The sequence below is a fragment of the Tachypleus tridentatus genome, chromosome 9, assembly GCF_004210375.1.
Source record: "Tachypleus tridentatus isolate NWPU-2018 chromosome 9, ASM421037v1, whole genome shotgun sequence".
Lineage (NCBI taxonomy): Eukaryota > Metazoa > Arthropoda > Merostomata > Xiphosura > Limulidae > Tachypleus > Tachypleus tridentatus.
In genome coordinates, this window is record NC_134833.1 from 167,833,836 (window position 1) to 167,858,196 (window position 24,361).

Genomic DNA, 24,361 nt, shown 5'->3' on the forward strand with positions numbered 1-24,361 from the left:
CTGTTATATTAGAATAGGATTATTACTTATTATTTAGGTGGTTGTGCAAGCTGCTTCTATACATTTCTGTTTGCCTACCTACTGTTATATTAGAATAGGATTATTACTTATTATTTAGGTGGTTGTGCAAGCTGCTTTATACATTTCTGTTTGCCTACCTACTGTTATATTAGAATAGGATTATTACTTATTATTTAGGTGGTTGTGCAAGCTGCTTTATACATTTCTGTTTGCCTACCTACTGTTATATTAGAATAGGATTATTACTTATTATTTAGGTGGTTGTGCAAGCTGCTTTATACATTTCTGTTTGCCTACCTACTGTTATATTAGAATAGGATTATTACTTATTATTTAGGTGGTTGTGCAAGCTGCTTTATACATTTCTGTTTGCCTACCTACTGTTATATTAGAATAGGATTATTACTTATTATTTAGGTGGTTGTGCAAGCTGCTTTATACATTTCTGTTTGCCTACCTACTGTTATATTAGAATAGGATTATTACTTATTATTTAGGTGGTTGTGCACTACAGCTGAATTTATACATTTCTGGTTTGCTGCTTTATACATTTCTGTTTGCCCTACTGTTATATTAGAATAGGATTATTACTTATTATTTAGGTGGTTGTGCAAGCTGCTTTATACATTTCTGTTTGCCTACCTACTGTTATATTAGAATGGGATTATTACTTATTATTTAGGTGGTTGTGCAAGCTGCTTTATACATTTCTGTTTGCCTACCTACTGTTATATTAGAATAGGATTATTACTTATTATTTAGGTGGTTGTGCAAGCTGCTTTATACATTTCTGTTTGCCTACCTACTGTTATATTAGAATAGGATTATTACTTATTATTTAGGTGGTTGTGCAAGCTGCTTTATACATTTCTGTTTGCCTACCTACTGTTATATTAGAATGGGATTATTACTTATTATTTAGGTGGTTGTGCAAGCTGCTTTATACATTTCTGTTTGCCTACCTACTGTTATATTAGAATAGGATTATTACTTATTATTTAGGTGGTTGTGCAAGCTGCTTTATACATTTCTGTTTGCCTACCTACTGCTTTCCTACTCTTTATATTAGAATAGGATTATTACTTATTATTTAGGTGGTTGTGCAAGCTGCTTTTATACATTTCTGTTTGCCTACCTACTGTTATATTAGAATAGGATTATTACTTATTATTTAGGTGGTTGTGCAAGCTGCTTTATACATTTCTGTTTGCCTACCTACTGTTATATTAGAATAGGATTATTACTTATTATTTAGGTGGTTGTGCAAGCTGCTTTATACATTTCTGTTTGCCTACCTACTGTTATATTAGAATAGGATTATTACTTATTATTTAGGTGGTTGTGCAAGCTGCTTTATACATTTCTGTTTGCCTACCTACTGTTATATTAGAATAGGATTATTACTTATTATTTAGGTGGTTGTGCAAGCTGCTTTATACATTCTGTTTGCCTACCTACTGTTATATTAGAATGGGATTATTACTTATTATTTAGGTGGTTGTTTATACATTTCTGTTTGCCTACCTACTGTTATATTAGAATAGGATTATTACTTATTATTTAGGTGGTTGTGCAAGCTGCTTTATACATTTCTGTTTGCCTACCTACTGTTATATTAGAATAGGATTATTACTTATTATTTGGTGGTTGTGCAAGCTGCTTTTATACATTTCTGTTTGCCTACCTACTGTTATATTAGAATAGGATTATTACTTATTATTTGGGTGGTTGTGCAAGCTGCTTTTATACATTTCTGTTTGCCTACCTACTGTTATATTAGAATGGGATTATTACTTATTATTTAGGTGGTTGTGCAAGCTGCTTTATACATTTCTGTTTGCCTACCTACTGTTATATTAGAATAGGATTATTACTTATTATTTAGGTGGTTGTGCAAGCTGCTTTATACATTTCTGTTTGCCTACCTACTGTTATATTAGAATAGGATTATTACTTATTATTTAGGTGGTTGTGCAAGCTGCTTTATACATTTCTGTTTGCCTACCTACTGTTATATTAGAATAGGATTATTACTTATTATTTAGGTGGTTGTGCAAGCTGCTTTTATACATTTCTGTTTGCCTACCTACTGTTATATTAGAATAGGATTATTACTTATTATTTAGGTGGTTGTGCAAGCTGCTTTATACATTTCTGTTTGCCTACCTACTGTTATATTAGAATAGGATTATTACTTATTATTTAGGTGGTTGTGCAAGCTGCTTTATACATTTCTGTTTGCCTACCTACTGTTATATTAGAATAGGATTATTACTTATTATTTAGGTGGTTGTGCAAGCTGCTTTATACATTTCTGTTTGCCTACCTACTGTTATATTAGAATAGGATTATTACTTATTATTTAGGTGGTTGTGCAAGCTGCTTTATACATTTCTGTTTGCCTACCTACTGTTATATTAGAATAGGATTATTACTTATTATTTAGGTGGTTGTGCAAGCTGCTTTATACATTTCTGTTTGCCTACCTACTGTTATATTAGAATAGGATTATTACTTATATTTAGGTGGTTGTGAGCTGCTTTTATACATTTCTGTTTGCCTACCTACTGTTATATTTACTTATTATTTAGGTGGTTGTGCAAGCTGCTTTATACATTTCTGTTTGCCTACCTACTGTTATATTAGAATAGGATTATTACTTATTATTTAGGTGGTTGTGCAAGCTGCTTTATACATTTCTGTTTGCCTACCTACTGTTATATTAGAATAGGATTATTACTTATTATTTAGGTGGTTGTGCAAGCTGCTTTATACATTTCTGTTTGCCTACCTACTGTTATATTAGAATAGGATTATTACTTATTATTTAGGTGGTTGTGCAAGCTGCTTTATACATTTCTGTTTGCCTACCTACTGTTATATTAGAATAGGATTATTACTTATTATTTAGGTGGTTGTGCAAGCTGCTTTATACATTTCTGTTTGCCTACCTACTGTTATATTAGAATAGGATTATTACTTATTATTTAGGTGGTTGTGCAAGCTGCTTTATACATTTCTGTTTGCCTACCTACTGTTATATTAGAATAGGATTATTACTTATTATTTAGGTGGTTGTGCAAGCTGCTTTTATACATTTCTGTTTGCCTACCTACTGTTATATTAGAATAGGATTATTACTTATTATTTAGGTGGTTGTGCAAGCTGCTTTATACATTTCTGTTTGCCTACCTACTGTTATATTAGAATAGGATTATTACTTATTATTTAGGTGGTTGTGCAAGCTGCTTTATACATTTCTGTTTGCCTACCTACTGTTATATTAGAATAGGATTATTACTTATTATTTAGGTGGTTGTGCAAGCTGCTTTATACATTTCTGTTTGCCTACCTACTGTTATATTAGAATAGGATTATTACTTATTATTTAGGTGGTTGTGCAAGCTGCTTTATACATTTCTGTTTGCCTACCTACTGTTATATTAGAATAGGATTATTACTTATTATTTAGGTGGTTGTGCAAGCTGCTTTATACATTTCTGTTTGCCTACCTACTGTTATATTAGAATAGGATTATTACTTATTATTTAGGTGGTTGTGCAAGCTGCTTTTATACATTTCTGTTTGCCTACCTACTGTTATATTAGAATAGGATTATTACTTATTATTTAGGTGGTTGTGCAAGCTGCTTTATACATTTCTGTTTGCCTACCTACTGTTATATTAGAATAGGATTATTACTTATTATTTAGGTGGTTGTGCAAGCTGCTTTATACATTTCTGTTTGCCTACCTACTGTTATATTAGAATGGGATTATTACTTATTATTTGGTGGTTGTGCAAGCTGCTTTATACATTTCTGTTTGCCTACCTACTGTTATATTAGAATAGGATTATTACTTATTATTTAGGTGGTTGTGCAAGCTGCTTTATACATTTCTGTTTGCCTACCTACTGTTATATTAGAATAGGATTATTACTTATTATTTAGGTGGTTGTGCAAGCTGCTTTATACATTTCTGTTTGCCTACCTACTGTTATATTAGAATAGGATTATTACTTATTATTTAGGTGGTTGTGCAAGCTGCTTTATACATTTCTGTTTGCCTACCTACTGTTATATTAGAATAGGATTATTACTTATTATTTAGGTGGTTGTGCAAGCTGCTTTATACATTTCTGTTTGCCTACCTACTGTTATATTAGAATAGGATTATTACTTATTATTTAGGTGGTTGTGCAAGCTGCTTTATACATTTCTGTTTGCCTACCTACTGTTATATTAGAATAGGATTATTACTTATTATTTAGGTGGTTGTGCAAGCTGCTTTATACATTTCTGTTTGCCTACCTACTGTTATATTAGAATAGGATTATTACTTATTATTTAGGTGGTTGTGCAAGCTGCTTTATACATTTCTGTTTGCCTACCTACTGTTATATTAGAATAGGATTATTACTTATTATTTAGGTGGTTGTGCAAGCTGCTTTATACATTTCTGTTTGCCTACCTACTGTTATATTAGAATAGGATTATTACTTATTATTTAGGTGGTTGTGCAAGCTGCTTTATACATTTCTGTTTGCCTACCTACTGTTATATTAGAATAGGATTATTACTTATTATTTAGGTGGTTGTGCAAGCTGCTTTATACATTTCTGTTTGCCTACCTACTGTTATATTAGAATAGGATTATTACTTATTATTTAGGTGGTTGTGCAAGCTGCTTTATACATTTCTGTTTGCCTACCTACTGTTATATTAGAATAGGATTATTACTTATTATTTAGGTGGTTGTGCAAGCTGCTTTATACATTTCTGTTTGCCTACCTACTGTTATATTAGAATAGGATTATTACTTATTATTTGGGTGGTTGTGCAAGCTGCTTTATACATTTCTGTTTGCCTACCTACTGTTATATTAGAATAGGATTATTACTTATTATTTAGGTGGTTGTGCAAGCTGCTTTATACATTTCTGTTTGCCTACCTACTGTTATATTAGAATAGGATTATTACTTATTATTTAGGTGGTTGTGCAAGCTGCTTTATACATTTCTGTTTGCCTACCTACTGTTATATTAGAATAGGATTATTACTTATTATTTAGGTGGTTGTGCAAGCTGCTTTATACATTTCTGTTTGCCTACCTACTGTTATATTAGAATAGGATTATTACTTATTATTTAGGTGGTTGTGCAAGCTGCTTTATACATTTCTGTTTGCCTACCTACTGTTATATTAGAATAGGATTATTACTTATTATTTAGGTGGTTGTGCAAGCTGCTTTATACATTTCTGTTTGCCTACCTACTGTTATATTAGAATAGGATTATTACTTATTATTTAGGTGGTTGTGCAAGCTGCTTTATACATTTCTGTTTGCCTACCTACTGTTATATTAGAATAGGATTATTACTTATTATTTAGGTGGTTGTGCAAGCTGCTTTATACATTTCTGTTTGCCTACCTACTGTTATATTAGAATAGGATTATTACTTATTATTTAGGTGGTTGTGCAAGCTGCTTTTATACATTTCTGTTTGCCTACCTACTGTTATATTAGAATAGGATTATTACTTATTATTTAGGTGGTTGTGCAAGCTGCTTTATACACCTTTCTGTTTGCCTGCTTTATACATTTCTGTTTGCCTACCTACTGTTATATTAGAATAGGATTATTACTTATTATTTAGGTGGTTGTGCAAGCTGCTTTATACATTTCTGTTTGCTTTTACCACCTACTGTTATATTAGAATAGGATTATTACTTATTATTTAGGTGGTTGTGCAAGCTGCTTTATACATTTCTGTTTGCCCTACCTACTGTTATATTAGAATAGGATTATTACTTATTATTTAGGTGGTTGTGCAAGCTGCTTTATACATTTCTGTTTGCCTACCTACTGTTATATTAGAATAGGATTATTACTTATTATTTGGGTGGTTGTGCAAGCTGCTTTATACATTTCTGTTTGCCTACCTACTGTTATATTAGAATAGGATTATTACTTATTATTTAGGTGGTTGTGCAAGCTGCTTTATACATTTCTGTTTGCCTACCTACTGTTATATTAGAATAGGATTATTACTTATTATTTAGGTGGTTGTGCAAGCTGCTTTATACATTTCTGTTTGCCTACCTACTGTTATATTAGAATAGGATTATTACTTATTATTTAGGTGGTTGTGCAAGCTGCTTTATACATTTCTGTTTGCCTACCTACTGTTATATTAGAATAGGATTATTACTTATTATTTAGGTGGTTGTGCAAGCTGCTTTATACATTTCTGTTTGCCTACCTACTGTTATATTAGAATAGGATTATTACTTATTATTTAGGTGGTTGTGCAAGCTGCTTTATACATTTCTGTTTGCCTACCTACTGTTATATTAGAATAGGATTATTACTTATTATTTAGGTGGTTGTGCAAGCTGTTTGCCTACCTACTGTTATATTAGAATAGGATTATTTTATACATTTCTGTTTGCCTACCTACTGTTATATTAGAATAGGATTATTACTTATTATTTAGGTGGTTGTGCAAGCTGCTTTATACATTTCTGTTTGCCTACCTACTGTTATATTAGAATAGGATTATTACTTATTATTTAGGTGGTTGTGCAAGCTGCTTTATACATTTCTGTTTGCCTACCTACTGTTATATTAGAATAGGATTATTACTTATTATTTAGGTGGTTGTGCAAGCTGCTTTATACATTTCTGTTTGCCTACCTACTGTTATATTAGAATAGGATTATTACTTATTATTTAGGTGGTTGTGCAAGCTGCTTTATACATTTCTGTTTGCCTACCTACTGTTATATTAGAATAGGATTATTACTTATTATTTAGGTGGTTGTGCAAGCTGCTTTATACATTTCTGTTTGCCTACCTACTGTTATATTAGAATAGGATTATTACTTATTATTTAGGTGGTTGTGCAAGCCGCTTTATACATTTCTGTTTGCCTACCTACTGTTATATTAGAATAGGATTATTACTTATTATTTAGGTGGTTGTGCAAGCTGCTTTATACATTTCTGTTTGCCTACCTACTGTTATATTAGAATAGGATTATTACTTATTATTTAGGTGGTTGTGCAAGCTGCTTTATACATTTCTGTTTGCCTACCTACTGTTATATTAGAATAGGATTATTACTTATTATTTAGGTGGTTGTGCAAGCTGCTTTATACATTTCTGTTTGCCTACCTACTGTTATATTAGAATAGGATTATTACTTATTATTTAGGTGGTTGTGCAAGCTGCTTTATACATTTCTGTTTGCCTACCTACTGTTATATTAGAATAGGATTATTACTTATTATTTAGGTGGTTGTGCAAGCTGCTTTATACATTTCTGTTTGCCTACCTACTGTTATATTAGAATAGGATTATTACTTATTATTTAGGTGGTTGTGCAAGCTGCTTTATACATTTCTGTTTGCCTACCTACTGTTATATTAGAATAGGATTATTACTTATTATTTAGGTGGTTGTGCAAGCTGCTTTATACATTTCTGTTTGCCTACCTACTGTTATATTAGAATAGGATTATTACTTATTATTTAGGTGGTTGTGCAAGCTGCTTTATACATTTCTGTTTGCCTACCTACTGTTATATTAGAATAGGATTATTACTTATTATTTAGGTGGTTGTGCAAGCTGCTTTATACATTTCTGTTTGCCTACCCACTGTTATATTAGAATAGGATTATTACTTATTATTTAGGTGGTTGTGCAAGCTGCTTTATACATTTCTGTTTGCCTACCTACTGTTATATTAGAATAGGATTATTACTTATTATTTAGGTGGTTGTGCAAGCTGCTTTATACATTTCTGTTTGCCTACCTACTGTTATATTAGAATAGGATTATTACTTATTATTTAGGTGGTTGTGCAAGCTGCTTTATACATTTCTGTTTGCCTACCTACTGTTATATTAGAATAGGATTATTACTTATTATTTAGGTGGTTGTGCAAGCTGCTTTATACATTTCTGTTTGCCTACCTACTGTTATATTAGAATAGGATTATTACTTATTATTTAGGTGGTTGTGCAAGCTGCTTTATACATTTCTGTTTGCCTACCTACTGTTATATTAGAATAGGATTATTACTTATTATTTAGGTGGTTGTGCAAGCTGCTTTATACATTTCTGTTTGCCTACCTACTGTTATATTAGAATAGGATTATTACTTATTATTTAGGTGGTTGTGCAAGCTGCTTTATACATTTCTGTTTGCCTACCTACTGTTATATTAGAATAGGATTATTACTTATTATTTAGGTGGTTGTGCAAGCTGCTTTATACATTTCTGTTTGCCTACCTACTGTTATATTAGAATAGGATTATTACTTATTATTTAGGTGGTTGTGCAAGCTGCTTTATACATTTCTGTTTGCCTACCTACTGTTATATTAGAATAGGATTATTACTTATTATTTAGGTGGTTGTGCAAGCTGCTTTATACATTTCTGTTTGCCTACCTACTGTTATATTAGAATAGGATTATTACTTATTATTTAGGTGGTTGTGCAAGCCGCTTTATACATTTCTGTTTGCCTACCTACTGTTATATTAGAATAGGATTATTACTTATTATTTAGGTGGTTGTGCAAGCTGCTTTATACATTTCTGTTTGCCTACCTACTGTTATATTAGAATAGGATTATTACTTATTATTTAGGTGGTTGTGCAAGCTGTTATATTAGAATAGGATTATTACTTTTATACATTTCTGTTTGCCTACCTACTGTTATATTAGAATAGGATTATTACTTATTATTTAGGTGGTTGTGCAAGCTGCTTTATACATTTCTGTTTGCCTACCTACTGTTATATTAGAATAGGATTATTACTTATTATTTAGGTGGTTGTGCAAGCTGCTTTATACATTTCTGTTTGCCTACCTACTGTTATATTAGAATAGGATTATTACTTATTATTTAGGTGGTTGTGCAAGCTGCTTTATACATTTCTGTTTGCCTACCTACTGTTATATTAGAATAGGATTATTACTTATTATTTAGGTGGTTGTGCAAGCTGCTTTATACATTTCTGTTTGCCTACCTACTGTTATATTAGAATAGGATTATTACTTATTATTTAGGTGGTTGTGCAAGCTGCTTTATACATTTCTGTTTGCCTACCTACTGTTATATTAGAATAGGATTATTACTTATTATTTAGGTGGTTGTGCAAGCTGCTTTATACATTTCTGTTTGCCTACCTACTGTTATATTAGAATAGGATTATTACTTATTATTTAGGTGGTTGTGCAAGCTGCTTTATACATTTCTGTTTGCCTACCTACTGTTATATTAGAATAGGATTATTACTTATTATTTAGGTGGTTGTGCAAGCTGCTTTATACATTTCTGTTTGCCTACCTACTGTTATATTAGAATAGGATTATTACTTATTATTTAGGTGGTTGTGCAAGCTGCTTTATACATTTCTGTTTGCCTACCTACTGTTATATTAGAATAGGATTATTACTTATTATTTAGGTGGTTGTGCAAGCTGCTTTATACATTTCTGTTTGCCTACCTACTGTTATATTAGAATAGGATTATTACTTATTATTTAGGTGGTGTGCAAGTGCAAGCTGTTATATTAGAATGATTATTACTTATTATTTAGGTGGTTGTGCAAGCTGCTTTATACATTTCTGTTTGCCTACCTACTGTTATATTAGAATAGGATTATTACTTATTATTTAGGTGGTTGTGCAAGCTGCTTTATACATTTCTGTTTGCCTACCTACTGTTATATTAGAATAGGATTATTACTTATTATTTAGGTGGTTGTGCAAGCTGCTTTTATACATTTCTGTTTGCCTACCTACTGTTATATTAGAATAGGATTATTACTTATTATTTAGGTGGTTGTGCAAGCTGCTTTTATACATTTCTGTTTGCCTACCTACTGTTATATTAGAATAGGATTATTACTTATTATTTAGGTGGTTGTGCAAGCTGCTTTATACATTTCTGTTTGCCTACCTACTGTTATATTAGAATAGGATTATTACTTATTATTTAGGTGGTTGTGCAAGCTGCTTTATACATTTCTGTTTGCCTACCTACTGTTATATTAGAATAGGATTATTACTTATTATTTAGGTGGTTGTGCAAGCTGCTTTATACATTTCTGTTTGCCTACCTACTGTTATATTAGAATAGGATTATTACTTATTATTTAGGTGGTTGTGCAAGCTGCTTTATACATTTCTGTTTGCCTACCTACTGTTATATTAGAATAGGATTATTACTTATTATTTAGGTGGTTGTGCAAGCTGCTTTATACATTTCTGTTTGCCTACCTACTGTTATATTAGAATAGGATTATTACTTATTATTTAGGTGGTTGTGCAAGCTGCTTTATACATTTCTGTTTGCCTACCTACTGTTATATTAGAATAGGATTATTACTTATTATTTAGGTGGTTGTGCAAGCTGCTTTATACATTTCTGTTTGCCTACCTACTGTTATATTAGAATAGGATTATTACTTATTATTTAGGTGGTTGTGCAAGCTGCTTTATACATTTCTGTTTGCCTACCTACTGTTATATTAGAATAGGATTATTACTTATTATTTAGGTGGTTGTGCAAGCTGCTTTATACATTTCTGTTTGCCTACCTACTGTTATATTAGAATAGGATTATTACTTATTATTTAGGTGGTTGTGCAAGCTGCTTTATACATTTCTGTTTGCCTACCTACTGTTATATTAGAATAGGATTATTACTTATTATTTAGGTGGTTGTGCAAGCTGCTTTATACATTTCTGTTTGCCTACCTACTGTTATATTAGAATAGGATTATTACTTATTATTTAGGTGGTTGTGCAAGCTGCTTTATACATTTCTGTTTGCCTACCTACTGTTATATTAGAATAGGATTATTACTTATTATTTAGGTGGTTGTGCAAGCTGCTTTATACATTTCTGTTTGCCTACCTACTGTTATATTAGAATAGGATTATTACTTATTATTTAGGTGGTTGTGCAAGCTGCTTTATACATTTCTGTTTGCCTACCTACTGTTATATTAGAATAGGATTATTACTTATTATTTAGGTGGTTGTGCAAGCTGCTTTATACATTTCTGTTTGCCTACCTACTGTTATATTAGAATAGGATTATTACTTATTATTTAGGTGGTTGTGCAAGCTGCTTTATACATTTCTGTTTGCCTACCTACTGTTATATTAGAATAGGATTATTACTTATTATTTAGGTGGTTGTGCAAGCTGCCTACCTTATGTTATATTTTATACATTTCTGTTTGCCTATTTCTGTTTGCCTACCTACTGTTATATTAGAATAGGATTATTACTTATTATTTAGGTGGTTGTGCAAGCTGCTTTATACATTTCTGTTTGCCTACCCACTGTTATATTAGAATAGGATTATTACTTATTATTTAGGTGGTTGTGCAAGCTGCTTTATACATTTCTGTTTGCCTACCTACTGTTATATTAGAATAGGATTATTACTTATTATTTAGGTGGTTGTGCAAGCTGCTTTATACATTTCTGTTTGCCTACCTACTGTTATATTAGAATAGGATTATTACTTATTATTTAGGTGGTTGTGCAAGCTGCTTTATACATTTCTGTTTGCCTACCTACTGTTATATTAGAATAGGATTATTACTTATTATTTAGGTGGTTGTGCAAGCTGCTTTATACATTTCTGTTTGCCTACCTACTGTTATATTATAATAGGATTTTTCCTTACTCAAATATACACTTTAAGAATAAATAATAACTTATCTGTAATTAGTTACTATTTTGATTATACTATATGTTACTGGTTAGAACAACACATGTATTAAGAATATAAAATAATAGGTAAATAAATGGTAGTGAGGTGATTTTACAGGCTAATGACCAGGACAACAGACATATTTAAATGTGATAATGTTATGGAAGTTGCCGATGTTATACCTTATGTTTTATTATGTCCTCCTCTACAGCAGGCAAATAAAGAGCTAAGAGAGGGCGTGTCTTCACTGCTACATCATCTTTTCTCAACTGCTCAAGTATATCTTCTAGGTCATTTACAAGCCTCTTTTGTTCAGCCATCATGTTCTCGTGGTCAGACTTCATCTTCTGAACTGTCTTTTTCAAGTTATTTAGCTGACTTTTCAGTTGCTGAAGCTCATCCATAACAGAATTACGATCAGAAACAGAGCCTTCTCTTCCAATCACTTCCCCTTTATCTTGAGCAGCTGTCAGCTTGGCTTCACATTCCACAATCTGGTCAAGGAGATTCTGATACTTTCTTAGTTTCTCTGCAGAATCAGCCTGGCTTTCTTCCACTACTGTGATAGTCTTGGTGCATTTGCTAATAACGTCTGTTATATCTCTTATACTTGAATGATACTGTTCCCGTTGTGCAACGGACTGTTTGATTCTCGCATGCTGGTCTTCTGCAGCCCTAACTGCATCTTGGTACTGGTTTAACAGTTTTTGTAGTTCTTCAGTGAATTGAGAATGAGGTTTTAGCTGGTCTATTTTTTCTTCAACTTTTTGAAGTTTCTTCAAAACTTCCTAAAAAGTTTCAAACATCATAAGTTAAAAACAGTTAGAACTTTAGACCCTAGTAACATGGAGTCAAAATCACATACAACTAAACAAAAGTATCCTCATTCATTTACACAAAATCAAGGAATATTACATACAAAATCACTAATGCATTTTGCTGTTTTTCTGAATAAGAATTGCACACATCAGGGTTTTACACATTTTAGTAATGAAGTTGTAAACAAACAGACTTCTATTATCCACATAATAACAAAAATACAACTTTTAATTTGAGCCAAACTACTGCCATTGCAACCTCATTATGGCTAGAAGTGAAAGAATTGTCTATTATTTTAAGATTATTGTAAATCACCCACTTCACAGGTCTCCAGCAAGACACGTGAATCCTCTACAGAGACACCCATTGGTTGATTGAGAGTACACAGAGTCGTTTGGAGTTCTTCTAACATTTCTGTGGTTTCTTCAACACGAGTCACTTGTTCATGACGGACCAGAAGAGCATCTTCCAATGCTTGTAGGCGTTCTTTGATGAGTTCTTCTAACCTGAAGGTATGCAAATAAGAAACATCAACTAAGCAATTATAGTTTTAAAAAGTATCACATCACATATGAAAAATCACAATATTATTATTTTAAACCACTTTTTTCACTCTGATTACTTTTAAGTAACTTCATTTACACAATCTCATCTTAAACTTAATATTTAACTTGCAAATTTCAAATGTCACTGTTCTCTGAAATTTTAAATACCTAATAGTGAACAAAAGTTTAGTTAAAAGAACACTCATCCTGGTTTCAGGGAAAGTTCAACTTTTGTTCAGTGTGGTTAAATGAATGTATCATGTTGGTCCATCCCCCAGAATTGAGCATAATCAGTAGAATGAAAAATGAAGCTATGATTGAAGTTATTTTTACTTCTTTGGGGCTGAGATTCAACAAGCTATAAAATAACTTCAATCATAGCTTCATATTTCATTCTACTGATTATGTTCAACTCTGGGGGATGGACCAACATGATACATTCATTTAACCACACTGAACAAAAGTTGAACTTGTCCTGAAACCAAGATGAGTGTTCTTTTAAATTATCTCCATACCCTCACACATGGGGCAGCAGAATTAATAAATTAAAAATAACTATTGAGAGAACTGGATTCATTTTTAAACCCAACAAAATTTTTAAATAACAATAAATGTCTAAAATGCTTGAAGGTAAAACTGTGGGTAAACTCTCCACATTATGATTTTTTTATGAAAATTGAAGAGAGATCATTTCTTGAAGCTCTGAGACATCATAATTCAGTTAATTGAATAAATGTACATGGTCCATCGAAAGAATTGTAGGCATTTAAACTGCAACCATTGATAACAAAATATGTTTATAACTTATGAAACTGTAAATACAAAAGATGTTTATTAATAATATTCAGAAAATGTCTGCTACAAACTGCTACACATTGATATACTCTAAAGATGACACTTTCCATTGCAGAGGTCAAAGTTTCATTCATAAGGTTATCAATTTTTATTAGGGTTTTTGTTATTATGTGAGAGTGACATAGGAAAAGGGAAGAGACCTTAGAAGATTCAACAGAGCAAACAATTAGTTAACCAGCCAATAAGATGTCAACAGAAGGACCAAACGATGGGTGCCATGAACAAAAGAGAGAACATGACGTGAGAAGACAAATAGGGAGGAGCATAAATGAAGTGATGAACCAATCTTGACTAAATAAATCTACCATTGGAGTTGATGTATGTAGAAGAGGAGACCAGAATAGGAGAAGTACAGCATTGCCGAGACAAGAGTGAAACCATTGAAAACAAAGAGGATTGAGGGACCACTCTATAGGAAATGTTTTGTCAGATCTCAATATTCTAGAAGATTCACTGTACTTGGAATATGAAGTACTACAAAGTGAAGTTGTAAAGTATGTGTCCAGAAGAGGACTGAAAGAGTGTGACCAAGTTCCTCCTGCCAGTTGATATAGGATATCACAGTTGAGTTGCACCAGTGAATCATTATCAAATGACTTTTAAAACTGGAAGTATTACCTAAACTCCAACAAACTACTAAGAATTCTACAAGGTTGATATGAAGGTTTCATTACTCTAGGTTTCCTGGAATGAAGTCTAGAAAGAGCTGAAACAAGTGGCTCATTCTGTCAGGAAAGCATCTGTGAGGAAGGAAAAAGAACAGCACCTTCCATAACACTGATTCAGTTGAATGTCAGGGTAAAATCAGCATACAGGGAAGGGAAAAGTCGTATAAGGGAAGACAAGGGGTCACCAGAGATGTTTCATAGACTGTGCAGCATCCAAAACAAAAAAACACAATTTAGCATGCTATAAGGGACTACAAGTTTCATTGAAACCCAAGTCCTCAAAAGTGGGAGAACCTCTCATGCCGGAAGATAAGGAAAGGACAGAACTACAGAAACTAAACTATCCATGGCCCACAAACAAAGCAGATAAGGTTGAGCCCAGCTGAGATAAGAATAGAAGAGCATATCCAAGTGAACCAGACAGTGAAAGTTTGTGAGATCATACTCTACAGCTCAATTAGACAGCCTTGATGAGCTGTCTACCAAAGAAGGGGAGAAGTATGGTTAGAGAAGTCCTGCTGGATTGGAGCTAAAAGAAGGCATCATTGAAAGTAATGTCTGGATGATGGAAAGACGAGAATGTGAATTTGAACATATATCTTTGTTATCTAAAGCCACAAAGAAAAACACCACCAGAGGGTGAGAAAATGCACCATTTAAACTGATGAAGGATGAGAAACCCATGAAAACATAACAGAACAATGACTGTATGTCAATCTCTGCTGTACAGGGTAGTGACAAACAGATGGGAAAAAAATCCTATAGTAGAGTGAGATATGCTTTAAATAGCATCATTGACAAAAAAAGCTAACACTGCCACAAAACGATGCTGGTGGGAAACAAGATCCCCTGGATGAAAGAAAGGATGGAAACATAAGAAAAGAAAGGAGGAGATAAAAAACAAAGGGTAAGGACAAATGATAAAACATATAGCCCCCAAAACCTGGCTGCAAAAGGAATTCATAGATCCACAAATCAAGCCAAATGGATTCCTACTGTTCCTCAGCCCAAAATATAGTTACTGATAAAATTGTTAGCACTTAAACCTGAAAACAGTGGAAGACCAGATGGGAGAAGATAAATGGAACGACAAACAGGGAGTGAAAATGATTGAGGATGAGAGAAAGCAATTGAAAAAGAAGGAACTTTGGAAAAACAGATTATCAGAGAAGCCAAGACAGATAAATCTGGTGCATGACCACAAAGAATAAAGTAACACACCAAAAACTCAATGGTGGAGGAAATGAGCCAGCTGAAGGTCCATGAGATAAAAGGAAGGTAAACATACTTGGTCCAGAAGGTTGTTCCAACCACAAATGCCAGCAACAGGATAACGAAGTGAGAAAAACAAGGCTGAGGAAGAAGAAAATGATAATTTACAAAAAAAAAGTGTCTATCAAAAAAACAACAACAACTTAGGAAAACAAAATATCATGGTAGGTCTCTATCTACACTGTAATAATTGTTTACAAATTTATGTGGTAGGAAAAGACTGTAAGAAATCTTTGCTTCTTGGATGGAAATCACAGTAAGAGAGAAGTCTGTGCCAATGTTTAAAAAAGGTCAAAGTTACACCCACCAAAAATGACCATTATATCCTCTGACAGACAAAGAAGGTAAGTTGTCTAGAGTAATAAAACTCCTGATGTTCAAACCAAGACAGTATGAAAATGACCATCTCAATGCAATTCATGTTATGGAAAATTTGAGCCACAAAGTTTGCACAGGTAGAAGTTTCTTTGAAAATAAAATTATTTTAACAACTGTTCATTTTATAGATACTTGATATTGATGTTAAGAAATCTCAAATGAGCAAAACACATCTCAACATATGAATGCCATATTAACAACTCATGATTGAACAATTGGTACAATTTGTTTGTTTTTGAATTTCACACAAAGTTATATGTGTGCTATCTGCATTAGCCATCCCTAATTTAGCAGACTAGAGGAAAGGCAGCGAGTTATCACCACCCACCCACAACTGTTGGGCTACTTTTTACCTGTGATGGGGATTTGAACTCATGACTTTCAGATTATGAGTTGAACTCCCTAATCACCTGGCCATGCTAGGCCCAACTGGTATAGAAGAGCCAGCTCTACTTAGAGGTAGTGTTGTACTCTTTTTGGTAGAGAGTTATTGCATACAATTATACACCAAAATCACTTCAGTAAAGTTGTGCTGCAGAAGAGAGAGGCAATTCTGTGATCAGTAAAGTTGTGCTGTAGAAGAGAGACACTTCTGTAGTTAGTAAAGTTGTGTCACAAGTGACAGAGACACTTCTGTCGTCAGTAAAGTTGTGTCACAAGTGACAGAGACAATTCTGTCGTCAGTAAAGTTGTGTCACAAGTGACAGAGACAATTCTGTCGTTAGTAAAGTTGTGTCACAAGTGACACAGTAAAACTGAACATTTATTAACAATGTATTTAATATATCAAACTTTCTTGTTGTGTTGTTTGATTGCTTGAAACTTTTCAAATCATCAAATGGTGAAATATATCATTCTAACACGAAGAAATTATATGGTTCTAATAACAGGTGATGAAGATCAGATTTATTACTGGAAGTTTCATGCTGAAACATCTGATATAAAAACATTAGTTTACTCCAGTCTAAGTGCTGTACACAGACACGTTTTTTGAGAAAGAAGGCAAATGCTTACCTTTGCGATGTTCTTCTAACCTTTGAAGTTCACCTTCAATAAGGAGTCTTTCAGCTTCTTTTACTTTGTCTATTATGCCTTCAGCAGCTTTCTGTAGGTTTTGCAAGCGATCTTCAAGAACATGAGACTCTTCTTTCAGTTTGGTATGAGTGGTAATCTGTTCCTCCAAGATGTCTTCTGCTACATCTGTTCGAACATCACTGGCAAGAGTAGATTCTGTCAGATTCAACCAATGGTTGATATTTTCTTGCAGACGTTCATACTCCTGCAGCTCAGCAAATAATTCTTTGGCAAATTCAATCTTCTCTTGAAGGATTCGTTTCAGTTCCTCCAGTTTCGATGTGATTTCTTTAAAACGGCAAAATATTAAAGCAAATAACAAGTAATTGGTAAAGATAACTTACAAATTTGTTACAAAATATGTTAAATTAAAGAAAAATAAACATACTTACATTAACAACAACAAGTTTACAATATGTCATAGGAAAAATTTACATTTTTAGAAAAGTCACATCGTATGGCTTCTAATGAAGTTTTTATAGCCTTTTGAGATGTAAGGTATATAAAAAGGGTATATGTTTTAACGATAAATGTTGCCTAATGTTTCAATCAAATATTACCTTCCTTTTACTGTATTTTTATTGATAAATTTATGTTTATGGTTTACTTTAAGCCTAAATTACTGACATATTTGTACTATACACTGAAAATTGTCAGCATTGTTTTGTAAAATGTCATCTATTCATTAACCAGGTCATTAGGTTGGTATATATTCACAAAATCCTATCCTTACACATTATCTCTTCATTTCATAGACATATATTTCTTTATTCACATGAGTACACCATAAATTCCTATCTTTACACACGGTATTTCTCATCCTAGAGACATATTAGTTTAATTTTTATCACTAATCTGCTGCAAAACCACAAAGTCTAGTTTAAAACGTTACCATAGTTTTGAATCATTCTCTTTTATATAAAAAGTCCACACAGACTGGTTCAGTTATTAAGAACCTTATTTACAAGGTCTAGTTTAAAACATAATGTCATAACTACCTAGTATTCAAAACTATTTAATGTATTAACAGAGTGTTCCTGCTATGTTAATACTGGTATATAATGTACTTACACAGTGTTCCTGCCATGTTAATACTGGTATTAATGTACTTAGAGAGTGTTCCTACTATGTTAATACTGGTATTTAATGTACTTACACAGTGTTCGTGCTATGTTAACACTAGTATTAATGTACTTACACAGTGTTCCTGGTATGTTAATACTGGTATTAATGTACTTACACAGTGTTCCTGGTATGTTAATAATGGTATTAATGTACTTACACAGTGTTCCTGGTATGTTAATAATGGTATTAATGTACTTACACAGTGTTCCTGCTATGTTAATACTGGTATTAATGTACTTACACAGTGTTCCTGCTATGTTAACACTGGTATTAATGTACTTACACAGTGTTCCTGCTATGTTAACACTGGTATTAATGTACTTAGAGAGTGTTCCTGCTATGTTAATACTGGTATTTACTGTACTTACACAGTGTTCCTGCTATGTTAATACTGGTATTGATGTACTTAGAGAATGTTCCTGCTATGTTAATACAGGTATTAATGTATTTACACAGTGTTCCTGCTATGTTAACACTGATATTAATGTACTTACACAGTGTTCCTGCTATGTTAATATTGGTATTAATGTACTTACACAGTGTTCCTGGTATGTTAATACTGGTATTAATGTACTTACACAGTGTTCCTGCTATGTTAATACTGGTATTAATGTACTTACACAGTGTTCCTGCTATGTTAACACTGGTATTAATGTACTTACACAGTGTTCCTGCTATGTTAACACTGGTATTAATGTACTTAGAGAGTGTTCCTGCTATGTTAATACTGGTATTTACTGTACTTACACAGTGTTCCTGCTATGTTGATACTGGTATTGATGTACTTAGAGAATGTTCCTGCTATGTTAATACAGGTATTAATGTACTTACACAGTGTTCCTGCTATGTTAACACTGGTATTAATGTACTTACACAGTGTTCCTGCTATGTTAATATTGGTATTAATGTACTTACACAGTGTTCCTGCTGTGTTAATACTGGTATTAATGTACTTACACAGTGTTCCTGCTATGTTAACACTGGTATTAATGTACTTACACAGTGTTCCTGCTATGTTAACACTGGTATTAATGTACTTAGAGAGTGTTCCTGCTATGTTAATACTGGTATTTACTGTACTTACACAGTGTTCCTGCTATGTTAACACTGGTATTAATGTACTTAGACAGTGTTCCTGCTATGTTAATACTGGTATTAATGTACTTACACAGTGTTCCTGCAATGTTAATACTGGTATTAACGTACTTACACAGTGTTCCTGCAATGTTAATACTGGTATTAACGTACTTACACAGTGTTCCTGGTATGTTAATACTGGTATTAATGTACTTACACAGTGTTCCTGCTATGTTAACACTGGTATTAATGTACTTACACAGTGTTCCTGCTATGTTAACACTGGTATTAATGTACTTACACAGTGTTCCTGCTATGTTAACACTGGTATTAATGTACTTAGAGAGTGTTCCTGCTATGTTAATACTGGTATTTACTGTACTTACACAGTGTTCCTGCTATGTTGATACTGGTATTGATGTACTTAGAGAATGTTCCTGCTATGTTAATACAGGTATTAATGTACTTACACAGTGTTCCTGCTATGTTAACACTGGTATTAATGTACTTACACAGTGTTCCTGCTATGTTAATATTGGTATTAATGTACTTACACAGTGTTCCTGCTGTGTTAATACTGGTATTAATGTACTTACACAGTGTTCCTGCTATGTTAACACTGGTATTAATGTACTTACACAGTGTTCCTGCTATGTTAACACTGGTATTAATGTACTTAGAGAGTGTTCCTGCTATGTTAATACTGGTATTTACTGTACTTACACAGTGTTCCTGCTATGTTAACACTGGTATTAATGTACTTAGACAGTGTTCCTGCTATGTTAATACTGGTATTAATGTACTTACACAGTGTTCCTGCAATGTTAATACTGGTATTAACGTACTTACACAGTGTTCCTGCAATGTTAATACTGGTATTAACGTACTTACACAGTGTTCCTGCTAAGTTAATACTGGTATTAATGTACTTACACAGTGTTCCTGCTATGTTAACACTGGTATTAATGTACTTACACAGTGTTCCTGCTATGTTAACACTGGTATTAATGTACTTACACAGTGTTCCTGCTATGTTAACACTGGTATTAATGTACTTAGAGAGTGTTCCTGCTATGTTAATACTGGTATTTACTGTACTTACACAGTGTTCCTGCTATGTTGATACTGGTATTGATGTACTTAGAGAATGTTCCTGCTATGTTAATACAGGTATTAATGTACTTACACAGTGTTCCTGCTATGTTAATATTGGTATTAATGTACTTACACAGTGTTCCTGCTGTGTTAATACTGGTATTAATGTACTTACACAGTGTTCCTGCTATGTTAATATTGGTATTAATGTACTTACACAGTGTTCCTGCTATGTTAATACTGGTATTAATGTACTTACACAGTGTTCCTGCTATGTTAACACTGGTATTAATGTACTTAGAGAGTGTTCCTGCTATGTTAACACTGGTATTAATGTACTTAGAGAGTGTTTCTGCTATGTTAATACTGATATTAATGTACTTACACAGTGTTCCTGCTATGTTATAACTGGTATTAATGTACTTACACAGTGCTCCTGCTATGTTAATACTGGTATTTACTGTACTTACACAGTGTTCCTGCTATGTTAATACTGGTATTAATGTACTTAGAGAGTGTTCCTGCTATGATAATACTGGTATTAAAGTACTTACACAGTGTTCCTGCTATGTTAATACTGGTATTTACTGTACTTACACAGTGTTCCTGCTATGTTAACACACTGGTATTTAATGTACTTACACAGTGTTCCTGCTATGTTAACACTGGTATTAATGAACTTACACAGTGTTCCTGCTATGTTAATACTGGTGTTTAATGTACTTACACAGTGTTCGTGCTATGTTAATACTGGTGTTTAATGTACTTACACAGTGTTCGTGCTATGTTAACACTGGTATTAATGTACTTACACAGTGTTCCTGCTGTGTTAATACTGGTATTAATGTACTTACACAGTGTTCCTGCTATGTTAACACTGGTATTTAATGTACTTACACAGTGTTCCTGCTATGTTAACACTGGTATTTAATATACTTACACAGTGTTCCTGCTATGTTAATACTGGTATTTAATGTACTTACCCAGAGTTCCTGCTATGTTAACACTGGTATTTAATGTACTTACACAGTGTTCCTGCTATGTTAACACTGGTATTAATGTACTTACACAGTGTTCCTGCTATGTTAATACTGGTATTTACTGTACTTACACAGTGTTCCTGCTATGTTAATACTGGTATTGATGTACTTAGAGAATGTTCCTGCTATGTTAATACAGGTATTAATGTACTTACACAGTGTTCCTGCTATGTTAATATTGGTATTAATGTACTTACACAGTGTTCCTGGTATGTTAATACTGGTATTAATGTACTTACACAGTGTTCCTGCTATGTTAATACTGGTATTAATGTACTTACACAGTGTTCCTGCTATGTTAACACTGGTATTAATGTACTTACACAGTGTTCCTGCTATGTTAACACTGGTATTAATGTACTTAGAGAGTGTTCCTGCTATGTTAATACTGGTATTTACTGTACTTACACAGTGTTCCTGCTATGTTAATACTGGTATTGATGTACTTAGAGAATGTTCCTGCTATGTTAATACAGGTATTAATGTACTTACACAGTGTTCCTGCTATGTTAACACTGATATTAATGTACTTACACAGTGTTCCTGCTATGTTAATATTGGTATTAATGTACTTACACAGTGTTCCTGCTGTGTTAATACTGGTATTAATGTACTTACACAGTGTTCCTGCTATGTTAACACTGGTATTAATGTACTTAGAGAGTGTTCCTGCTATGTTAATACTGGTATTAAAGTACTTATACAGTGTTCCTGCAATGTTAATACTGGTATTAACGTACTTACACAGTGTTCCTGCAATGTGAATACTGGTATTAACGCATTTTACACAGTGTTCCTGCAATGTTAATACTGGTATTAACGCACTTACACAGTGTTCCTGCTAGGTTAATACTGGTATTAATGTACTTAGAGAGTGTTCCTGCTATGTTAACACACTGGTATTTAATGTACTTACACAGTATTCCTGCTATGTTAACACTGGTATTAATGTACTTACACAGTGTTCCTGCTGTGTTAATACTGGTATTAATGTACTTACACAGTGTTCCTGCTATGTTAATATTGGTATTAATGTACTTACACAGTGTTCCTGCTGTGTTAATACTGGTATTAATGTACTTACACAGTGTTCCTGCTATGTTAATATTGGTATTAATGTACTTACACAGTGTTCCTGCTATGTTAATACTGGTATTAATGTACTTACACAGTGTTCCTGCTATGTTAACACTGGTATTAATGTACTTAGAGAGTGTTCCTGCTATGTTAACACTGGTATTAATGTACTTAGAGAGTGTTTCTGCTATGTTAATACTGATATTAATGTACTTACACAGTGTTCCTGCTATGTTATAACTGGTATTAATGTACTTACACAGTGCTCCTGCTATGTTAATACTGGTATTTACTGTACTTACACAGTGTTCCTGCTATGATAATACTGGTATTAAAGTACTTACACAGTGTTCCTGCTATGTTAATACTGGTATTTACTGTACTTACACAGTGTTCCTGCTATGTTAACACACTGGTATTTAATGTACTTACACAGTATTCCTGCTATGTTAATACTGGTATTAATGAACTTACACAGTGTTCCTGCTATGTTAATACTGGTGTTTAATGTACTTACACAGTGTTCGTGCTATGTTAATACTGGTGTTTAATGTACTTACACAGTGTTCGTGCTATGTTAACACTGGTATTAATGTACTTACACAGTGTTCCTGCTGTGTTAATACTGGTATTAATGTACTTACACAGTGTTCCTGCTATGTTAACACTGGTATTTAATGTACTTACACAGTGTTCCTGCTATGTTAACACTGGTATTTAATGTACTTACACAGTGTTCCTGCTATGTTAATACTGGTATTTAATGTACTTACCCAGAGTTCCTGCTATGTTAACACTGGTATTTAATGTACTTGCACAGTGTTCCTGCTATGTTAATACTGGTATTTAATGTACTTACACAGTGTTCCTGCTATGTTAACACTGGTATTTAATGTACTTACACAGTGTTCCTGCTATGTTAACACTGGTGTTTAATGTACTTACACAGTGTTCCTGCTATGTTAATACTGGTATTTAATGTACTTACACAGTGTTCCTGCTATGTTAACACTGGTATTAATGTACTTACACAGTGTTCCTGCTATGTTAACACTGGTGTTTAATGTACTTACACAGTGTTCCTGCTATGTTAATACTGGTATTTAATGTACTTACACAGTGTTCCTGCTATGTTAACACTGGTATTAATGTACTTACACAGTGTTCCTGCTATGTTAACACTGGTATTAATGTACTTACACAGTGTTCCTGCTGTGTTAATACTGGTATTAATGTACTTACACAGTGTTCCTGCTATGTTAACACTGGTATTAATGTACTTACACAGTGTTCCTGCTATGTTAACACTGGTATTAATGTACTTACACAGTGTTCCTGCTATGTTAACACTGGTATTAATGTACTTAGAGAGTGTTCCTGCTATGTTAATACTGGTATTTACTGTACTTACACAGTGTTCCTGCTATGTTAACACTGGTATTAATGTACTTAGAGAGTGTTCCTGCTATGTTAATACTGGTATTAAAGTACTTACACAGTGTTCCTGCAATGTTAATACTGGTATTAACGTACTTACACAGTGTTCCTGCAATGTTAATACTGGTATTA

General features: G+C 33.0%; 1 protein-coding gene across 1 annotated transcript in view; it reads right to left on the reverse strand.

Annotated features, from left to right (window-relative positions):
• The window catches only part of LOC143227576 (muscle-specific protein 300 kDa-like), a 134,068-nt gene that overhangs the window by 27,397 nt on the left and 82,310 nt on the right, over window positions 1–24,361 (reverse strand). Inside the window, 5 exon segments of the mRNA XM_076459005.1 lie at window positions 11,950–12,555; window positions 12,906–13,092; window positions 14,605–14,711; window positions 15,943–16,007; window positions 17,319–17,666. Of these exon segments, the coding sequence (XP_076315120.1) occupies window positions 11,950–12,555; window positions 12,906–13,092; window positions 14,605–14,711; window positions 15,943–16,007; window positions 17,319–17,666 (1,313 nt within the window).